The 23,662-nt window shown below is 37.8% G+C and overlaps 1 protein-coding gene across 2 annotated transcripts in view; it reads right to left on the bottom strand.

The window, feature by feature from the left end:
* The window catches only part of HCLS1 (hematopoietic cell-specific Lyn substrate 1), a 31,314-nt gene that overhangs the window by 5,532 nt on the left and 2,120 nt on the right, over positions 1–23,662 (bottom strand). The window contains exons 2-8 of one of the 2 annotated variants that reach the window (XM_077118193.1): positions 23,449–23,532; positions 22,846–22,919; positions 8,969–9,098; positions 7,221–7,331; positions 4,695–4,749; positions 1,293–1,403; positions 637–692 (exon numbers count right to left, since the gene is read on the bottom strand). In XM_077118193.1, the coding sequence (XP_076974308.1) occupies positions 637–692; positions 1,293–1,403; positions 4,695–4,749; positions 7,221–7,331; positions 8,969–9,098; positions 22,846–22,919; positions 23,449–23,532 (621 nt within the window). The remainder of the gene's footprint in view (positions 1–636; positions 693–1,292; positions 1,404–4,694; positions 4,750–7,220; positions 7,332–8,968; positions 9,099–22,845; positions 22,920–23,448; positions 23,533–23,662) is intronic. The other variant, XM_077118194.1, reaches the window with a different exon arrangement.

The raw sequence follows: 23,662 nt of genomic DNA, 5'->3' as shown, positions 1-23,662 counted from the left end.
CAGGTAGACAAGTATGGGGGTGGGGTGTGGTTGTGACCCAGCAGACAGTACTGGGGGTTGGGGGTCATTGGAGTAGGTAACCCTAACTATATGATGCTCAGTAGTTGAACAGAGTATTCCAATACTGTTCTGCGGCAGAGAGAAGAGTAAAGAAGTCCTAAACTGATGGGTTCAGTTCCCTTTTTTACAAGCTCAGTGTACCTAGAATCTCCTTAGTCTCCAAGCCAATTGCCTAGAATGCATAGGGTCCCTGGTCAATGTATCAGGAGGTCAATGTATCAGGAGGAACTGGTGTAGGGTTGGACAGTAACAACAGACTATGAAGACTGGGTTAAGCAATGTCACATAATCAATGAAAATTCAAGTGTAATATTACTCTTCTCTGAGTTCTGTCTGTCTGTTTTTCTCTCACTCCCTCCAGTCTCCTCATTTAAAGGCAAGGCTTTAGAAGGCATCATGCTCTTTAGATGCAGAGGATAGTTTGTGAGAGTATAGAATCCCAGGAGAACTGACTTGGGGGACCTAACGCCACTGATCTATCCTGTCCCCAGCTCTGCCTCTCATTCACTCATCTCTGCCTACTTCAGGTGCAGTTTAGGAAACTCTTCTGAAGATATTGGTGTTCTGGTGCTTTACCTTATCCACTCGGTCTTTCTGGATTCCATACTGGCCACCAAAGCCCTTAGCATAATCTGCAGGACAGAAAATTCTGAGAGTCATAACGGGATTAAAATACTGGGAATGGGTTGGGAGAAGGAGCAGTGAGAGGAAAACCAGAAGCTAAGAATGTGGCGAACAGATATGTGAGGAAGGGGAGAACCAGAGGATAGAGAGGGATATGGGTGGGAAGAGAAGGAAAAATATAGGGAGAAAAAGTTGAGAAAGAATGGAAGAGAAAAAGTGATGAAAAGGGTGAAACATAAAAAGAAGTGACAGAGAAGGAGAATGTAGATGAAGAAATAGGGAGAAGTATAGGAAGGAGAGCACTCCAGGCTTTCCCTGTGTGCCCCAGGGAAGAAAGAAGTCACTCCCCTCAATGAGGCACAGGGGCATCTAAGAATCATAGCCTAACCATCACCTTGCTTCTGCTCACCCTGCCTGTTTTCATTCCTTCTACAATTACCCCTTCTCTTTGGCTTCTCTCTAATCCTGATGTTTTCCTCTTCACTTTTCTTGATATCCCTAACCCACACAAACTTACTCTTCACCCCTCCACATCCATTGCACATCTACCCCTCTATTATCGGCCCCATGCACTCTGTGACCTCCCTTCCCACCTAGCCCCAACTCACCTCTCTGGGACTCATGTTTCTCCGTCTCTCCCTTATAGTCATATCCCAGGGCTGCCTTGTCTCGTTTATCCTTCTCCACTCCATAACGGCCACCAAAACCATGGGAGTAATCTATGGTTGAAGGAGCAATAATGAGGGCCCACTCTCAGCTAACGGGACAATGGTGGAGAAAAGAAAAGACAGGAGGAATGGGTGCAGGGTGTCAGGGTCCTGGGAAAAAAGCAGGGCTTGACTCCAGATGAATTAAAGTGAAATGGAGTCCTAAGCCTTCTTTTATGTACTTTAATACAATACTACTCACTCAGTTCTTCTTCTCCACTCCTTCCTCACTTCCATCACAAGATGAGAAAATCATTTCAATTTTCTCCCTTCTTCAAGGAAGGGGAAAGTACAAAAAATGTGGGCAATAACTTCAAGAAAAAATGGCAGATGAATCTGAAATAGATGCCTATCCCTATAGTCATATAAATACATAGAAATGTCAGCTAAAATATAACAATCTTTTTTTTAATAGTAAAGCTCAAAAGAAAAGAAAAAAGAAAAATTCCTGGATCCAGAAACACAGCGATGAATCAAAGCTGTATGGGTGAGGATAATTAAGCTGACACCTCAGCAACCCAAGGGTGTTTTAGCTGCAGATTTAATGCTGAGGGATTAGGATCTAGTGTCTGAGGTTCTAATTTCTATGTAAGAACAGGGGATAATATGGACAACCCCTTAGCTAGACTGACAAAAACCAGACAGGGTATAAATAATGAAAATCAGAAATGACCCCAACGAAATAAAAAGGACAGTAAGAGAATACTAAGAACAACTATATGTCAATAAATTAGATAATCTAGAAGAAATGGACAAATTCTTAGAAACTTACAAACTGCCTACATTGACTCAAGAAGAAATAGAAGATCCCAATAAATCAATTGCTAGTAAAGAGACTGAATCAGTCATTAAAAACTTCCCAACAAAGAAAAACCCAAGACCTGATGACTTCACAGGGGATTTCTATCAAACATTCCAAGACAATTTAACGCCAATTCTGCTCAACTCTTCCAAAAGTTAGAGAAGGGAACATTCCATAACTCATGCTACAAGGCTATTGTCACCCTCATACTAGAGCCAGATAAAGACACCACAAGAAAATGAAATTGCAGAGCAAAATCTCTTATGAATATAGATGTAAAAATCCTCAACAAAATGCTAGCAAACCAAATCCAACAGCATATCAGGAGAAGTATACACCATGACCAAGTGGGATTGTCCCTGATTTACAAGTTCAGTTCAACATAAGAAAATCAATTAATGTAATATACCACATAGCAGAATGAAGGAAAAAAGCCACCTGATCATCTCAATTGATGCAGAAAAGATATCTGATAACATGCAGCACCCTTTCTTGCTAAAAACAGAATGCTAGGAATAGAAGGAAACCTCCTAAACAGAGATAAAATGGACAAATTCTTTGAAAAGCACAAATTACCATAACTGACAGAAGGAAAAAAAGACTAAATTAGTCTTATATTTATTTAAAAGATTGAATTCATAATGTAAAGGAAAACGTAAGGAAAAAAATAGCCCATTACAATTTAAATCCCTAATATTCCACTAGAAATACAGGTAAAATTTTTCTTTATGGGACCCCTTCTCAACCCAGGACACATGAAACACCAATAAAGCAAATGCCCCTCTTCTTTACTGAAATAAGCTCACATACAAAATAACAAACCATCAAGGAAATAAATCATCATGTGGGAAAGCAGACTAATAAAAAAGATTTGGTACCCACAAGAGCTGAAAATAACATAACAATATTTAAAAACTATAAAATAAATATGTTTAAAATAAATAAAGGTTTAAAGAAAGAATAACAACAAAAAAAGCATAATGAAAGTACAGGACAAAAGAACCAGCAGATTTGCAAAGGCACTAAAGGAAACTTCCAGAAATGAGAATATCTGAAAGTTAAAATTTTAATTGACAGTTTAAACAATAAACACAACCAATAGGAGAATGAATTAACTTAAATAGATGCAAGGGAATTACCCAGAATGCAGCACAGGGCAATAAACCGTTGGAAATAGAGAAAGAAAATTAAGAGACATGGAGGAGAAAATGAAAAGGTCTAGTGCACATACATCTATTAGGAGTTCCAGAAGAAGGATAAAAGGGGAGAGGAGCAACACTATCGGAAATAAAAATGCCTGAGTACTTTCCATGATTAAAGAAAGTCATGTCTCAGGGTGAAGAAGAGCAATGAGTCTCAGGTAGGATAATAAAACTAGACGCATCCTTATGATATTGCAGAATAGCAGACAAACACGGGTGGGCCAAGGTGGCTCAGCAGGCAAGAACGCTGGCCTGTCGTGCCAGAGGACACGGGTTCGATTCCCGGTGCTTGCCCATGTATTCAAAAAAAAAAAATATCAGAGAAACAGAAAATATTAAAAAAACAAAAACCCCAGAAAGTTAAGACATGTTACCTACAAAGGAAAGATGATTAAACTGATACGAGAGATGCCAGAAATTATGAAACATTATCTTCAAAGTGATGGTGGAAAAATAACCATGAAGAATGGGGCAAAATTAAGACATTTTTTCAGACAAAGACTGGGAGTTTTTGTTTTTTGTTTTTTTTTTAATTAAAAAAAATTTTTTTTTTCGGTTACTGCAAGGAATAGATTAGGGGGAGGAGGAGGTAGAGGGGGAGGAGCGGAAGAAGGGGGGAGTGAAGGAGGAGCAGGTGGTGGGGCAGCCATGGCGGCGGCGGCCACAGGGGGTGAGGGTAAGGAAGGATATAGCGAAGCTACCGTGGAGGAGGGGGAGTTTTTTCATATACTCTCTCTGAAAGAATTAGCGAAGGATGTACTTTAGAAAATGGATATTAATCCCAAGAGGAAACGAGATACGATAAACAGGATGAGCTAGGAAATTGGTAAATATGTTGGTCAAGTTAAATAAGCATTCACTAAGTAATAATAACGATTATTTTTTGTGGCATTTTAAAAAAAGATAGATCCAAAATACTGGACAATAATAATGTGGTTGTTAGAGAGAATATAGCTAAAATATTCTACATTTCCTTCTTACTCAGGAAGGAGATAGTGATTAATTTTAAACTTAAAGATGCACATTAAAACATAATGATAACCTCTAAAAATAAAGGAGTAGAATGCATTAGTCTCCATCCACTAGTGGGAAAATGGGGACTAACAAAAATGTGATCAATTACATAGACAGCAATGGAGGAGAAAAAAAAAAAGCAAGTACATGCTTAGTTTCAAAAATGAGGTAGTGAGGTGCTGGGTCATAAAAACTAAAGATAGCTGATGACAGCTCTTAAATGACAAAGCCTGAGCAGCACAGCAGGCCATTCAGGTAGTGGGGACTGAAGTTCAGGGTCCTTGCCTTTCTGAGATGTGTGCTTCTCCACTTCTCCTTTGTAATCAAAGCCAACCGCTGACTGCAGAGAAAAGGAGAGAACATTGGTTAAAAACTCAGGGCTGTCTGGGACATGACTCCCAGGGGTGTGGACCTTCCTGGCAACGTGGGACAGAAATCCTAGAATGAGTTGAGACTCAGCATCAAGGGATTGAGAAAAACCCTAGAATGAGCTGAGACCCAGCATCAAGGGATTGAGAAAACCTTCTCAACCAAAAGGGGGAAGAGTGAAATGAGATAAACTGTAATGGCTGAGAGATTCCAAACAGAGTCGAGAGGTTATCCTGGAGGTTATTCTTATGCATTAAGTAGATATTACCTTGTTATCCAGGAGGAAATGGAGAGGCTGGAGGGAACTGCCTGAAAATGTAGAGCTGTGTTCCAGTAGCCATGTTTCTTGATGATGATTGTATAATGATATAGCTTTCACAATGTGACTGTGTGATTGTGAAAACCTTGTGTTTGATGCTCCTTTTATCTACCTTGTCAAGAAACGAGTAGAACATATGGAATAAAAATAAATAATAGGGGGAATAAATGTTAAAATAAATTGTTTGAAATGCTAGTGATAAATGAAAGTGAGGGGTAAAGGGTATGGTATGTATAATCTTTTTTTCTGTTATTGTTTTATTTCTTTTTCTGTTGTCTTTTTATTTCTTTTTCTGAATTGATGCAAATGTTCTAAGAAACGATGAATACGCAACTATGTGATGATATTGGGAATTATTGAATATATATGTAGAATGGAATTATATGTTAATGTTTTTGTTTGCTCTTAATTTTTTTTAATTAATTAAAAAAAAAAACTCAGGGCTGTCAATCTCTTTGCCTCGATGCCTTACCTTTACTCCCAACTCAGCCTCAAGACAGTTTACGGGCTCAGGACTGAGTTTGGGTGTTTAATGGAGAAACAGATCGCACCCCACTGAGCTCCTGCAGAGGCAGTGTGCTACAGAACAATGAACATGGGCCAGTTCTAGAGTCAAACTTTACTTCCCCTATTTATAGTTGTTTGACTTTAAGTATGTTCCTTACTATTACCGGGCCTTAATCTCTTTAATATCTTCAACTGTAAAATGGGAGAAATGATCCCTACCATATTGTGAGAACTAAATGGGACAAGGTACATAAAGTGTCTACATTGGAGCGCTTGGTAAATTAGTGCTTTTCTTTCTACCTGTCAGAAAACTAAAATGAGATCATAGCTAGAAAAGTGTTTTGTAAACCACAAAGTACTATGCACATATAAGGGATCCCGTGTCTAATTGATTATCCTTTGCCCTTTCTCCTTCATTTCAGCATTGGAAACACAGGGGTGGGGCTTTCGGTGGGATGGGAGGCAACAGGGGAGAGTCTGCGTCCTGGCTGGCTCCAGAACTGGGTGTGTCCTAGAACTGCGTTGCTGAGCCCCCATCTGGCTCAGTAAGTATTGGTCTCTAAGCAAATCTAGGTTTTGCATCTTAAGAGCTTATTACTGTGTATTGTTCCTTGATTTATAAGTCATACTGATTGCTTAGGTGTTTCCATGACACAAGATATTTGACAATGAGAGATCAGACAAAGACAGGAGGGGCCAAGACGGAATAGGAAATACTGTCCTGATTATTGAAGAACATTACATGTTCCATATTTCATTACTGCTTTTAAAAACTCGCTTTTTGCCCTTTCCTTTATAGTATGTTTTGAATTTTTCTGTTCTTTTTTTCTCTTTTCCCTATAATGCAAACAAACAGCATTGTAGCCCTTAGCTTTAAAAATTCAGACCTACCTAATTGGCAACTGCTGGGAAAAAGGAACCTTAACAGCTGTGAGGTAGATGTCTTTTTCTCTCTGTTTCTGTAGGGGAAGAGACCACTCCGCCCCATAAAACAAGTGCAAGGAATCTGGTCTAATAAAGCATGAAACTGAGAACACCAATGAATACTAATTTTACTCTCCTGTCCAGTACCCATCATCCTGTTCTCCTTTTTATCCTATCTTTAAAATTGCTCTTTTTGATCAAAGGTCTCCTTAAAATTACCCAAACTTCAGAAATATATGCTAAATCCACTTTCAAAAAACACTGTATTCCTAATTAGTTGTTTGACCTGATTATTTCCTGCCCTGGTAATAATATTTAATTGACATTTCTGTTTTCCTGAAGACATCAGTATTCACAAGGTTATACCAAAGAGGGACTTTAGAATTCTCCTCTTCTTTTTATGGTGCATACAGGTATAATAAACACCCATGGCTTAAGAGAGTTCTTCTTCAAACAGAGAATTTGAGAATTGTCTCATTTAAATTAGGGCCTTTCTGCTTAGCACATGGCTTCCAACAGTCAAGGAACTTGCTGAGAAAGGTCAAGGGAAGTCTCCTCAAGGTGGTGTTGGATCTTCCAGCTTCCACTGCCCTAGCCTTCCCCAGGAGAAGCAGGGGCCCACATTCAAGGGTGAGTGTTGGTAACTCCACATGATTTGAAGTGGGTGGTGTGGGGAGAGAGTTGTTACTCACCTTGTCTGCCCTGTCCTTCTCAACTCCGTATTTGCCCCCAAAGCCTCTGGCAGCATCAGTCTGAGAAGAGTGCTTCTCCACGTCAGCAACGTACTCATGGCCCACAGCACTCTGAGAAAATCAAGAGCAGAGTAAATGACAAGATGAAAAGGGCCGTGAGAAAACAGGAAGCTACAGAGATCAGATGGAATGTAAGAATACAAGAAATTCCTTTCTGGGTCAAACTCATAGCTTTTGACAGCAGTGCCAAGGAACATGTGATGGGAGAGCAAGGTAACTCTTCTGAAGCCTTGCACATCTCTGATTTCTTCTTTAATACTATTAGGAATCCATTATTCAGGAAACTCCCATAGGATGGGCTGGGAGCCAGAAGAACAGAGACTATGTAAACAGAGCAGTATTAAATAAGAAAGAAAAAGAGAGGCTAACACAAGAGCTTTGTGCATCAGAAGTAGAAATGTGAGTAGGTATGGGGAAAGACCAAAGGGAACCGACTGGATACTATAATAGGGACTGAATATGTCACAGAAACAGCCAGCTGCTTTTGTTTTAGATCTTTGCTCCTTTATGGTCATCATAGTTCAGAAGTGTCACCTGAGCCCTGATATTTAATAGTGACTGATTTCATATCAAAGAAGGCTGGTAGACAATACCCTGAGAAGCCCAAGATAGCGAGATAAATTCTTTTTATTCTCCTCCATCCATCACTTTACTTACTCATTTCATTTTATACTTGGTTTTGAAATGTATTTTTCTTCTAGTATTTAGATACGAATATTTAAGTAACCTATAATTGAGTAATCCTTCAAACTAAATAATGACATTGTCTTGCAGAGTCTCAACTAAGAAGAAATTAGAAAGCTTCTCCTTCCTCCTGTATTTCCACCTCCATTCTGGGATAAACAACACTAGCACAGAGGTTGATATGAAGCAGTGCCCTTTGTGAGCACCTAGAAATTCATTTTGCAAGTATTTTGGGATTTATCTGTGTAGGTCAAGCTTACCAGACTTATTGAATTTAAGAATGAAGGAATGAATGCTTATCTATTTTACTTTTTTCCTAGAAATTTTGAGAGAATACATTACCAACAATACACTTTGTACAATGATAAAACAAAACACTTCCAGAATGAGAGCTGAAGACTACCAATAGATTGTTTTTTTCTACTTTTTTTCCCATGCAAATATAACTATCTGTGAGGTTATGAAAGTCAGTGGAAAATATGAATCAATATACACGCATTCCTTTATAATTTTTTTTGGAATGTAATGTATAAATTAAAAAGGAAAAATAAATATATATACTTGGGGGAGCACCTAATGGATAAATTCACGTAAATATTTTTCACACCTTTGTACACAACATATATAGGATATATATCAAATAGCACTAAATACACAATAAAGTTAAGAATAAGAAAAGTTGCAAAGTAGATATAATACATAGACATTTAACAGCAGTAAACATTTTTAAAGGTATATCCCTCCCCTCCGCATGCACCTCCTCTCTCCTTAATCTAGGAGTTACATGTGGCTGGGACTACAACAGGCAGCCCTTCTAAATTTTTGCTTTCCTTTTTTTGCCATCTATATTTTATGTGATACGATCAGAAAAACATTGATATGAAAAATATGTGGACACTTAATTCTGGAGCCTAAATAAATACTGAACTCCTGAGCAAATTTTTAAATCATAAAACCAACAATGAGTCAAGCTTTTTAAAGCAAATCTCCCCCTTTCAACTCACCCTGTCCATTCGGTCTCTTTCCACCCCAAACCGGCCTCCATAGCCATGGGATGCTTTAGGCCCTGATTCCATCTCTTTCTTCTTGAGAACATCATGCTCTTCTGATACTTTGCTCCTCAGCTGGTGGATACTGGAAATAATCACAACACAGAGGTTCATCTGGCACAGAGCAGTCAATGATCCCTCCTCAGAAAAATGGAAATCTTGAGGTCTGTTCTATTTGATTTTAGCCATAACCTGAGCCCCCAAATAAATTAGTGATAGGTCTAGAGTAAGATATCAGTATGGCCTGCATATCATAGCCTGATTTAAGCTCTTTGTTGCCCAATACCTTCTGATCTTCAGTCCTATTCTTTGCATTCCTAAGTATTAAAGGACATTGATAGCTATATTCTAGTAACCTAGAAATTACTTCCTCTCTGAATGGATTTGCTTTCTAGCAATTAGGTTATCTATGTCGTTAAAAATATTCATACCCTTTGACCCACACACTCTAATCCTGGGATTCTACCCCAAGGAAATAATTTTAAATAGGACAAAGCCTAATGTATAATGATATTCAGGGAATCACTATTTATAATAAAGAAACAATCTATATGGCCAATAATTGGGGAAAAAAGTTAAATATACTGTGACATTACCTTTCAGTGGTACAGTAGGTGGTCAGTTAAAAAAATGATGAGTATAAAAAATGTAGCACTGGAGAAATATATATATGCCAGCATATTGCATATTTTCTTGTCATGAATTAATTCTCTCCCCTCCAAAATCCTGATAATTCCTGAGAGAACTAATAACTAATGAAAACTAACTAATAAAATGTACTCCATTCATAAACTGATGTAACACTTTAGGGTTCAAATAACTTTGATATAGGACACCTCTATTTATAAGAGAGAGCAACATCAAAAGGAGGTATTCTCTTTCTTCACACTCATTTCCAAATTTAATATAAAGATGACTGCAACACTCAAGAGGATAAAGAGACACCTCTGTGTACCTGTTTGGCTGAGCAAATGGAGCTATCGCACTATATATACAGCACCAGCACCAACACATAGCAATTGGGACAGATACAACGACACATATTAGGACCCCTTGGGATTCTTAGAACTATTTGGGCAAGAGAACCCTTAACAAAAATTTGACTTCCTGTAGTAAATAATGGAAGTTCAGTTGCATTGAGATAGCAGTGTTAATGATATTTCATCAATAATCACTCGACCGGGTAAACTAGACACATTGGTTACAGGTAAAATGGCCATCTCACAAAGGGAATTCTCCTCTTTCATGGAAGCATAGATCCATCTGGTGGCCTCGTAGGATAACCCTGCTAAAGGCCTTTTAAAAAGTCTTCTCAGCTATAGCCACAGTTAATTTTAGAAAGCTGGCTTTGAACCAGATGAAATTAAGCTAGGTACTGGAAGAACACTCTGTCCGCAAGCCTGCTCTAAACCCTCTGGCAGCAGTGAAACCAGAGATTCCCCCATGGCTAGTTCCTCACCACCAACAATTCAGAACTGTGTTTCAGGGTCAAAAAAACTATTGGTTCCAAGAGCATGTAAATGACTATTCAATCTTCCCTACTGGAAATATTCAGACGAAGAATGAAGAAAATGGGCCAAACGTTGCTTTCAAATGGAAAAAAATCTTCAAAGCTTTAATGAGTCTAATTATATAGACCATAACAATATTATAGTTAAACAAGTTTTTAAAAAGGATTCGAAAATGAGATTCAGGAATATCCAACTAACCGATGACAGCAAGGCCAGTCAGGGGATGATGCTGATAGAGGATATAATTTGAATGAAAATGATGGAGCCAAAGAAGACCCACTCTTTTTTAAAAAAAACATTTTTTATTGTAGAGTATAACATATATACAAAGCAAAGAAATAAAAAAGCTATAGTTTTCAAAGCACTCTTCAAAAAGTGGTTACAGGATAGATCCCAGAGTTTGTCATGGGCTACCATACAATCCTTTCATATTTTTCCTTCTTGCTGCTTCAGAATATAGAAGGCTAGAGGGCTTAAATATTTTTTTATCCTCACAATCAACTTTTTTTTCCTTCTTCTTTTTGTGAGCAATAACATATATACAAAAAAGCTATGTTTTCAAGCACAGCACCACAATTAGTTATAGAACGTATTTCAGACTTTGACATGGGTTACGATTTCATAATTTTAGGTTTTTACTTCTAGCTGCTCTAAAATACTGGAGACTAAGAGAGATATCAATTTAATGACTCAGCATTCATATTCATTTGTTAAATCCTATCTTCTATGTAAATTCCACCTTCACCTTTGGTCTTTCCATAACTCTCATTGGGGTTGTTTGGGCTATGGCAATGCTAAATTTTTGCTATTGGAAGGGTCTGTCACCAATATGGGGTAGGGAGATAGAATTATCTGGTGTTCTGGAGAGGCTGGGCTAGGTTTCAGGACTTATCTAGACCAGGGACTCATCTGGAGGTTGTAGGTTTCTGGCAAGTTAACGCTAGTACCTGGAACCCTTGTGGAATCTTATATATTGCCCTAGGTGTTCTTTAGGATTGGCTGGAATGGTCCTGGTTGGGGGTTGGCAGGTTATGACAGGTAGCAAGGTCTACCTGAAGCTTGTGTAAGAGCAACCTCTAGAGTAGCCTCTCAACTCTATTTGAAGTCTCTCTGTCACTGATACTTTATTAATTACACTTCTTTTCTTCCTTTTGGTCAGGATGGAATTGTTGATCCCATGGTGCCAGGTCTGGAGTTTTCTCTGGGAGTCCTTTCCCACGTTGCCATGGAGACTTTCACCCTTGGATGTCATGTCCCACGTAGCGGGGAGGGCAATGATTTCACTTGCAGAGTTGGGCTTAGAGAGACTGAGGCCACATCTGAGCAACAACAGAGGTCCTCCAGAAGTAACTCTTAGGCATGCCTACAGGTAGTCTAAGCTTCTGTGCTACCTACATAAGCTTCACAAGAGTAAGCCTCATGATCAAGGGCCTATCAATTTGAGTATCCCTAATGTTTGACACAGTATCAGGGGATTCCTTGATGGTAAGGTTTAATAGTTCCATAGTCTTTCTTTCTTCCCTCCCTCAGCGGACTTTGTCAACACTTTTTGATTATCTGGTTAATATACTCTAGGATGTTTCCAGGCATTGCAATAATCTGTACATGATTAAAGGACCTCTTTCTTATTCTATGCTTCCTGTGTTTCGGTTGTTCAAATGAGCTATATAGATAGGTTGAATTAGATTATGCATGATAGAAGATTTCAGTTCCAGATCAAATAAACCTTTCTTCTGTTGGTCTCAAAGAGTATGTGTGGTTCTAAAATATAGCCTGTCTTCCTTACCTCTATGTTCTGAATTACTTTAACCCCAACCTGTTCGGCTTCGTTTTTATCTCTATATATCAGGTTATGTATATAAAACAGCCTCTCAAAATCCAGAAATAATAAACACCACTCCGGACTTAATGTGTCTGTTCTAAAAAGCTTACAACCTAGGCTCCTGTTTTCTTATAAGCATTTTCTAAAGGTGACTATACCATTGTTGTTTATTTGTTTCTGGCTTATTTTGTCTCATCAAATGTCCCACATGTTTATTCACATCATTGCATGCCTCACGAATTTGTTCCTTTTTGTAGCAGCACAACCTTCGTTCATAAGTATACACCATCATTCGCCAATCTACTTCTCCATCAGTGCATCCTTCAGTCACCTGCATTCATCGGGCATCATGTAGAGGGCCCAAAGTCCACAGTCCATCAACATTCTCAATTTTATATAATTTATTTGTTCCCAAGAGACAGAAAATTAATAAACAAACTCTCACCAAATAGAAAATCTAAACCTCCTCTTAACTCTTGTCCCTCACCACATTATTTACTTCTGCTGTTGCTGTAATAGTGCTGATGGTTTCCTTTTGAACATAGCTCATACCATGTAACAGCAGTTTTCCCCCGTACCCTGGACTTAAACAGTCTTTATACAAGAATTATATCTTTGAAGTAATTCTTATGAGAGCTCCATTCATATTTCTAACATGAGTCAGTGGGACATGTAGGTCTATGCAACCCCTTTCAATCTTGTTCATCTTCAATATGAACACTAGAGAATCACCTTAGCTCTTATCTATTCCCTTACACTGGAGTTCAACCTCATTAGCTAACAGTTCACCCATCTCTAGTTTCTATGTATCTCTAAGTCCCCAATATTCTGTATTATAAGCCTCTGATTATACCTTTATGTTTGTCATAAAAGTGGAATCATACAGTATCTGTCCTTTTGTATCTGGCTAACTTTGTTCAACATTATCTCCTCAAGGCTCATCCATCTTGTCATGAGCTTCAGGATATCATTTTGTCTTACTGCTGCATAATATTCCATTGTATGTATATACCACATTTTTTTTGATCCACTTGTCTTGTCTGTCGATGAACATTTGGCTTATTTCCATCTTTTGGCGATTGTGAATAATGCTGCTATGAATATCGGTGTGCAAATGTCTGTTTGTGTAGTTACTTTCAGCTCTTCTGGGTATATACCAAGTAGTGCTATTGCTGGGTCATAGGGCAACTTGCTATTCAGTTTCCTAAGAAACCACCAAACTGTCTTCCATAGTGGCTGCACCATTATACATTCCCAACAGCAGTGCGTAAGTGTCCCAGTTTCTCCACATCCCAGAGAAGACCCACTTTTTATCAAATTCTTTAGGATATAACTGAAGCTACCCTAAATATGTCCTGGTTATATTATTCCTTCATTCAATAAATATAATTGCATTCAATAAAAAGAAACTTTTGAGTTTTAGGCTCTGAAGATACAAAGATGATTGATATATAGAGATAGTGGTCAGATAGATGCAATAAACTGGAAAATCAAAAATTGTAATCCAATGCAATAAGAGAAAAACCTAAGAAACTTTTCACACATTAACAAACCCTCAGAAATCTGTTTTAAGTTTGAACATATCTTGAAATTAATAAAGCAAGCAGTTTACGTAAATAAACAAAATCCAGGAATCCCCAAGATCAGCTAAGAGAAAGGATAGCTCTTATGCGTTTATCACAAAATTAAAAGCATGACGGTGAGGGACCCAGATTAAAAGGCCTTTATTCACAGACAACATGATTATGTATGTAGAAAACCTAAGAAATCTACGAAAAAAGAAGAAAAACTACTAGAATCATTAAGTGTATTTGGCAAGGTCACAGACTACAAAGTCTCTACATAAAAATAAATTATAGCCCTACATTGTAGGATTAAAACTTGGAAATTTAAATTTAAAAATAAACTTTACTATCACATTAAATAACATGAAATATTTTGGGGCCAAATTTAACAAAATATGTATAAGACCTGAACACTGAAAACAGATCTGAAAAAATTAAAGACCAAAGTAAATGGGAGATATCCATGCTCATGAATTTAAAAACACAGTATCAATAAGGCATCAATTTTCCCCAAAAATGATCTATAGATTCACTGCCATCCCAATTAAAATTCCCACAGGCATTTTTGTAGGTATTGATTAACTGGCTCAAGAATATAAGTGGAAATGCAAAGTCCTAGAACTGTAGAAACTTTTTTTGAAAAATGAAGAGCAAAGTGGAGGACTCCCTAATTTTAAGACTTATCATAAAGCTAAAATAACCCATGCAGTATGGTATTGGTGTCAGGGTAAACATATAGTTTAATGGAACCAAATGGAGAGTCCAGAAATAGACCAGCATATATATGGTCAAAGACATCAGGTAAGTTAATGGGAAAGGGATAGTCTTTTAATGGTGTTGAATAACTAAATATCCATATGGAAAAAAAATTAACCTTAATCTTAACCTCACAATGCTTACATAAGTTAGTTTGAAATGGATCATTGACTTAAATATGAAAACTAAAACCATAAAAGTTTTAGAACAAAATATTGGAGAAAATCTTCACAACGTTGAGTGAGGCAAAAATTTCTTAGACAGAGAAAGCACTAATCACAAAACAATTTTTTTTTTTTTTTTTAAAGGAAAGACAGAGAGAAGGAAGGAAGGATAGAAGGAAGGAAGGAAGGAAGAAAGGGAAACATTTTTAAACATTTTCTTGTTTTATTGTATTCTGTTTCTCCGTTTTTGTTACATGGGCTGGGGCCGGGAATCGAACCGAGGTCCTCCGGCATAGCAGGCAAGCACTTTGCCCGCTGAGCCACCGCGGCCCGCCCACAAAACAATTTTGACAGATTAGACCTCATCAGAATTTAAAACTTCTACTCTTTGAAAGACACCATTAATAAAATTAAGAGGCAAATTGGAATCTGGGAGGAAATATTTGTAAATCAATACCTGACAAAGGACTTGTATCCAGAATATACAAAGAACTCTCACAATGCAATAAAAAAAGACAAGCAACCCACTTTAAAAGTGAGAAAAATATTTGAACTGATACTTCAAAAAGAACATACAGGAAGGTACATGAATGGACATTAAAAAGATGCTTAATACACAAACTCTGTAGACAGACTCCCTGGGCTTGTGTCCTATCTCTGTCACTACTAGCTGAGTGATTTTGGGCGAATTATTTAATCTCTTTTTTTTTTTTTTTTTTTTTTTACATGGGTAGGAATCGAACCTGGGTCCTCTGGCATGGCAGGCGAGCATTCTTGCCTTCTGAGCCACAGTGGCCCATCCTATTTAATCTCTTTGTGCTTCACCCTCCTCATCTATAAAATGGGGTTAACAACAGTAATACTTATTCATAGGATTATTGGGATGAAACAGGTTAATATACACATATACAGCTTTTCGAAAAGTACCTGACACTTGTTAAGCACTCACAAATATTGATCTTTAGAATTAAATATGCAAAACGAAATGATATGGGAACAACCAAATCAATAGGCCGAGCCCTCAATCTTGGGGTTTGCCCATATGAAACTTATCCCTGCAAAGGATTGGCTAAGCCTACTTAAAATCAGGCCTAAGAGTCACCCCCAGAGAACCTCTTTTGTTGCTCAGATGTGGCTCTCCCTCTCTCAACTGACACAGCAAGCAAACTCACTGCCTTCCCCCTCTACGTGGGACATGATTCCCAGGGGTGTGGACCTTCCTGGCAACGTGGGTCAGAAATCCTAAGATGAACTGGGACTCAGCATCAAAGGATTGAGAAAATCTTCATGACCAAAAGGGGGAAGAGAGAAATGAGACAAAATAAAGTCAGTGGCTGAGAGATTTCAGAGTTGAGAGGTTATCCTGGAGTTATTCTTTTGCATTATGTTGATATTTCCTTTTTTAGTTTATGGTGTATAAGAGTGGCTAGAGGGAAGTACCTAAAACTGTAGAGCTGTGTTCCTGTAGCCATGTTTCTTGGAAGTGATTGTATAATGATATAGCTTTTGCAATGTGACCGTGTGATTATGAAAACCTTGTATCTAATGCTCCGTTTATCTATGGTATGGACAGTTAAGCAAAAAATATGGATAAGAAATAAACAAATAATGGGGGAGCAAAGGTTGAAATAAATTAAGTAGATTGAAACACTAGTGGTCAATGAGAGGGAGGTATAAGGGGTATGGCATGTATGAGTTTTTTCCTTTTTATTTCTTTTGCTGGAAAGATGCAAATGTTAAAAAACATGATCATGGTGATGAATACACGACTGTGTGATGCTATTGTGAGCCATTGATTGTAATCATTCAAAAACGTTTGTCAAGAATGTTTGTATGTTTGTTGTTTACAATAAAAATATTTAAATAAAGATATGCTAACATTTCCATCACAAGATTGTATATGAGAATGAGCTGATCACTGAAATGTTTGGCCTGTAATAGCTGCTCTGATTGTATTATGATTGTGGCATAAAAAATAAAATTAGATATGTTGTTAAAGGGATGTTTTTAAACTGGTAAGGATCTTTAAAGGAGATTTGGTTCAAACATCTCACTTTGCAAAGGAAGAAACTGAGGCTCAGAGACTTACTCTAGGTTACACAGCTGTTATATGGAACATGGAGCCAGGACTAGTCCCCTGGTTCTCCTGACAATCAATGCTATCTAGCTCCCTCTCTGTCAGTCTGTCTACCTATCTAACTTTACTGCCTACCCTAGGCTTGAGTATTTTATATTTTTTGCTAAACATTGCTATATAAAGTCTATTTTTTTTCCAGAGAATTTTTTTTCATTTAGGCTTCTGGGGTATATTTTTTGTTGTCACTATGTTAGTATTTTTGAAATAAACTATAGATTTTCATGTTCTAACTAGGAAAAAAAGATGCTCAATAAAATAGTCTATCAGAAAAAACAAATTAAACTCACTACATACCCACTAGAGGAGCTCAAATAAAAAACACCAACAGTAACTGAAATCCATGCATTGCTGGTGAGAATGAAAAATGGCAAATGCCCCTTAGAAAACAATTTGGCAATTTCTTGTAAAGTTAAATAGGCACTCATTATATGACCCAGCAATTGTTCCTGGATATTTCCCAACAGAAATAAATATATATATCGACAAAAAGATTTGTACACAAATGTTCATGTCAGCTTTCCTTGTAATAGACCCTGAGTATAAACAATTCAAATGTCCATCAACAGGATAATGTATAAACCAAACTGTGTATATCCAGACAAAATTATACTACTTAACAGTAAAAGGCACAAACATTGATGTACACAGCACCATGGAGAGGTCTCAAAAACATGTTGAGTGACAGAAGCCAGACACGAAACAGTATATTCTGTATTATATACCAAATCTAGTCCGTGGCGACAAAAAGATCAGTGTTTACAAGGGGCCAGTTTTGGGGATAGAGTGTATTGACCCCAGAGAGACACAAGGGAAATTTTTGTGATAATGGAACTATTCTATACCTTGGTTATGCTGGTAGTTGCACAGGTGTATATATTTGTAAAAACTCTTTGAACTGTTCACTTAAAATGATGATATAACAATAAAGTTTTTTTGTTAATAAAAAAGAGACAAAAACATTAAAAGAAAGAAAGACTTTCGGTACTCTTACAAAGTTTATTGCTAATGAGCATGACTTTAGCACTTTATTAAGGCCAAACTACAAAGCACTTAAAGTCATTCCAAACAGAACAGCAGCCTTAGGGAAAGGCCGTAGCTTAGCTCATGGAAACTTGCTTTCCATTTCAACAAAAGAATTACGGACATGACAACATCATATTTAATAAACACAGAAACAATGTGATACACTGGTTAAGTGTACAGCTCATGGAGTCAGACTGAACTGAATAAAGTACTAACTGTATGCCCTTGGGACAAACTGTTAAACATCAGCGCATCTGTTTATTTACCTGTAAAATCAGAACATCATCTATGATATAGGGTTGCTTTGGAGATTAAATGTGATGTTTCAAGCGTACTTAGCATTTTGTGTGAGCTTAAGAATTTAAGTTTAAGAGCTTAAAAATTTTAGCTATTATTCTTTTGTTATATCCATAACTCTTCATAGCACGCCTGTGATGTAAATAGGCTTGTACTATTTTTGGGTGGTAAAATCATTCTTGTCAGTATCCTGAGCCCTTTTATAGGAGAGCTGGAACTAACTGATCCCATGTCCAGATTTCCATTTCAATATCTTGGAGCTATACCATTCATTTCCTTTAAGTATAAAATGTCAGGGCACGAGAAAGTGGATGAGGCCCCTGAAGCAGGTATCCTTTAGTTATAACTCAGTAAGGATCTAACCTAAGACCAAGCAGGTTTCAGAAAGTACTAAAAGATTAATCTCCTGGAGCAATTATAGACCAAAGTATGGTCTACAAGTCTGTTTCTATTCCATAATAAAAAGAACAAAAATTGATAGCAAGCATCTAGAAACTTCATAGCAATTTGACATAGTAATTTTACGCCCAATGTGCAGGTTTGAAAGGAGGTATGCTCCCTAAGAAAAGCCACGTTTTAATATAAATCCCATTACATCAAGGTAGAATAATCCCTATTCAATACTGTATGTTTGAAACTGTAATCAGATTATCTCCCTGATGATGTGATGTGATTTAGTCAAGAGTGGTTGTTAAACGAGATTAGGTGATGACATGTCTCTACCTATTTGGGTGGGTCTTAACTGGTTTATTGGAGTCCTATGAAAGAGGAAACATTTTGGAGAATGGGAGATTCGGAGAGAGCAGAGAATGCTGCAGCACTGCGAAGCAGAGAGTCCTCCAGCCAGTGACCTTTGGAGATGAAGAAGGAAAATGCCTCCCGGGTTGCTTCATGAAACCGGAAGCCAGGAGAGAAAGCTAGCAGACGACACCGTATTCGTCATGTGCCCTTCCAGCCGAGAGAGAAGCCCTGACTGTGTTCACCATGTGCCTTCTCACTTGGAAGAGAAACCCTGAACTTCATCGGCCTTCTTGAACCAAGGTATCTTTCCCTGGATGCCTTTGATTGGACATTTCTATAGACTTGTTTTAATTGGGACATTTTCTTGACCTTAGAACTGTAAACTAGCAACTCATTAAATTTCACATTTTAAAAGCCATTCCATTTCTGGTATATTGCATTCCCGCAGCTAGCAAACTAGAACACCCATTGAAACAAAAATAAAAACTTGTACTTGTATTTTCTATGTCTTTTTTTTTTTCATTTATTTTTCCAAGAATTCAATTTTATTTTATTTTATAAAAGTATCAGTCTATGACAGATTTGGGGAGAAAAAAAAGATGAAAGAAAACAAGCTCTGTCTTAGCATAACAAGGAAAATACACCAAAGAGAATGATTGAGCAAAAATGGCGAGAAGATGATGGAGAAAAGAGCAATAGCTCTTAAAAAACAGGCAGTTCCTAGGAAACTGCCTGGCCCAGGACTCCTATATACAATAGATGAGGGATGGAGGAGATCATTTGAGCTACTCACTGTATCACCAAATGACTCCCCAAACTAAATTTATTCAAAACAGAGCTAAAAAAGAAAGAAAATGGTATGGGGGAGGGTTGTGAGACCAGAGAGAACCACAGCACTTCCTTTTCCTGCTTTGAGTCATCTCAGCTCTGTGGCTAATGTTCTCCTCTCAAAGTTTCCCTCTGTTCCAAGGACCTCAGTGAATCTCATCTGACTGTAAAGATTGGCTTAGTTCATACTAACCAGAGAGAATTGCAGAATTTCAGAAACTTAATCCTAGAGGTCTTCTTTATTCAGATGGAAAACTGAATAGAGGAAAAGCAACTTGCCCAAGGTCATTTACTATGACCTTGTTATTAACAGACATTGGTTTTATACTGTAGTAGGCTCAAGTAAAAGTGAGGAGAGTTGCCTTCTGTGTAAACGTCACTACCACTTATTCTTTCTGATGCAGCATCCATTTAGGTTAACAAGGAAATATCCAGGGCCACCACATTGTACAACTCCAGGGGTACCAATCAGAGGAATCTGTAGACTGGCATTGTGCAACACAGCAGTTTGATAAATACCACTTAGGAAGAAGGAAGACGTCATCTGTTTACATGTTTATGTCAGATTTTCAGGAAATAAGTCTGATTAAACTAATCTATATTAACAGAAAAAGAGAAATAATATCATTGAGCTGCTAGTAATGCTAAGTACTGCACTAGACATTGACATATGCTATCTCATTGAATTCTAACAATGAATCATCAGGGTAGTTATTATTGTCCCCATTTGATAAACAAAGACGCTGAAGTTCAAAGAGATCTGTTTAAGGGCATATAACTAGTTGCGACAGAATGGGAATTAAGTCTAAATCTATCTGATATCTAAATTCCAGCCCTTCCCATAATTTCTGGGAGTCTTGGTATGGATCCAGAGGTCTTCCTTAAAATGTTCTACTCCTACTATATGTAAGACAGGTGCTGGGAGGAGAAAGGTAAAAAGGAGCATTTGTAGGCTCATCTTAACAGTTCCCAGGATTCTAGGACTGGGGGGTTTTTACTCAAAAGTGGCAGGGGGTGGGTCTTGAGATTTTTGGATCTTTGAGGCATCAGAGGAGCATCAGGGATGCCTCCTGTATGGTCCAGTTCCATTTCTTCATCTCTCCAACTGCTTCCAGAATTACTTTGCTTGTTTAAGAATAATATTCATAGCATCTACTTAATATGTAGAATTAAATAATAGTGATAATATAGAATGTTACAAAATTGTAAATAAACAAGTGCCAAGTTTTCATATGTGTTGCTTGTGCTGCATGGCCATTCACTGACACTTTTTTTTTTTTTAATTGCTGCTAACTTTTATTTTGTATTCGAGGACACAATCAATGAGGAGAGGAGGGTTCTTTTGATTTGCTGACATTTTTTAAAATCCAGGAAAAGCCAATGTAAAAACCCTGCTGCTAGAATGTGGGGATGAAAGTTAAAATAGAACTGAAAACTATTAATTCTACCAAATGGTGACTAGTCATAGATTTTTACCTTTTCTTTTTGCTCATTATACTGTTTATTGTTTCTTCTTTGTTTCTGATATTTGACGTTATGATACTATTCAAAGCAAACAGTGCTGTTTGGATGATCCTAAATCATCCAAGGAAGAGAGGAGATCTCTAAATCTGAATGTAAACTCTATCCCACAAAAAACATTGGATATGTCTGTGAGTAAATTCCTTATCTCCTCTGATATCAAACATTTTTTTCCAGGTAAAATAAAGATTGGACTATAATCTTTAAGATCCCTAAACAACATTGCTAAAACAGCTTTAATTAACAAGTTATTCAAATTTCAAATTTCTTCATATTACCATTCATGACTTCCAACATTTATCAAGTACCCAAATACAAATTTGTATTTTAAACGTCACTCAGACCATGTGTGAGAACTGTGGTGTCTTGGAGTTATGTACACTACATATACATGTTTTCAATCTGAATCTATTCCTGTGGATATGAATGCACTATAAATAGGACCTCTTGTTGACACTACTTCAGTTAAAGTGTGGCCCAACTCAATCAGGATGGATCTTAACCCTATTACTGGAGGGTTATAGAGAAAGCCACAGAAGAGAAACCTATAGGGGAACAGCCGGAGAGTAGAAGTCAATAAAACCCAGAAGAGAAAGGAGAAGACTGCCATGTGCATTGCCACTTGATGGAAAAGCCAAGGAAACCCAAGAAGATACCCAATGTGGGAAGAAGTAAGCTTCTAGCCTCTGAAATCATGAGCCAATAAATTTCTGTTGTTAAGCCAGCCCATTGTGTGGTATTTGTTTTAGCAACCAGGAAATTAAAACAGTATTTTAGGGTGTTCTCTTTTGACAGCATCTATTCTGCATTCTTTACCTTGATTTTATACTGAAATGATTTTAGCCCATCTGAAGTCACCCTACAATCCATCTATGTGGATTTTTATTTATGTGGATAGACTAGATAGAAAGATCAATAGGATGGTTAGATTAGATAGATAGGTAGGTAGGTAGGTAGGTAGGTAGGTAGGTAGGTAGGTAGGTAGGTAGGTAGGTAGATAGGTAGATAGATAGATAGATAGATAGATAGATAGATAGATAGATAGATAGATAGATAGATAGATAAATAGATAGATATAGATAGATAGATAAATAGATATCTATAGATGGACAGATATAGAGAGGTAGATACAGTCTCAGCATTTAAGCCATTTCCTCTCTAAATCCCTCATGCCTGATGAAGGAAGAGAGGCAGTTCATATAAAAACGCGCACGGGAAAAGAGCAGAGTTGCTAAAAAAAAAAAAATAGATAATAGGGTGGTATGGGGGGGATAAGTAAAGGCATGAATCAGAAACACAATGACACATGTTGGGACACATGGAGACAGATTCAAGAAAAACAAACACAAAGGCACATAGACATGCACTAACCTCCCACTCTCCTTCCTTCCTGGCTTGCCAAGCATCCAACACCCCCCTGGGTTCTCCCACAACCTCTTCCTTAGCCTCAGTCCTCTTGGCACCTACTTGATGTGCTCTGTGCGTCCAGAGCCCTCGATGGTCTTGGCTCCCCATCGTTGCTCCTTCTCAGAGATGTCATTCTGCAAAGACAGCCCTTGGCAATAAGTGATGAGAAGAGATGTGCTAACTAGGAGAAGCCACAAGACTGGCAAGTCCTCCCTGTCCACTGCATCAGCTGTCTCCTCAGCCGGTGCCTAAATTCAGACTCCTTTTTCAGTGTACATCGCCCTGACCCCATGTGGAAATTAAACTAGTAAATTGAGAAACCTCCCTTCCTTCTGCATCCCTCAAATATTCCCCTCCTTCTTTCATATAATTTCTTAATCCCCCCAAATTATACATTTGCCCTCAAATCCTAGATTGTATGCCAAAGGAGACCCATTTTGGCCTATTTCTCACCTTTAGCATAATTTGCCATAGTCTGAAAATAAAACTGTCAAACACCTCCCCACCTGTCTCCTACCATCCTCATCACCAGCTACTATGCATGACCCACGTATGCTACCAGTCATTCTCACTATAAGAGCAGTCTCAGTCCCAGAACATCCTTGCTCAGATGTCCCACCACCACCCTCTTCATTGTCCAAGCAAAGCTACTTCTAAACTCACCACAAAGTCAGGGTCTGTGTCCCAATCATCACCCTGGGTCTCCATGGAAACAGATACATCATGCCCCACTACAGACTTCCACATCTGAGGGTGACAGATGATGCGAATAGTTAGGGATAAAAAGTATCAAGAGTAGAAAAGTATGCTGAAATCAGTGACAAGGGAGACCTAATTTTTCTCGCCATATTCTCTTGAGATAGAAAACTGAGGTAGA

This window comes from Tamandua tetradactyla, chromosome 10 (assembly GCF_023851605.1).
Source record: "Tamandua tetradactyla isolate mTamTet1 chromosome 10, mTamTet1.pri, whole genome shotgun sequence".
Lineage (NCBI taxonomy): Eukaryota > Metazoa > Chordata > Mammalia > Pilosa > Myrmecophagidae > Tamandua > Tamandua tetradactyla.
This window is presented reverse-complemented; position numbering and strand designations above follow the sequence as displayed.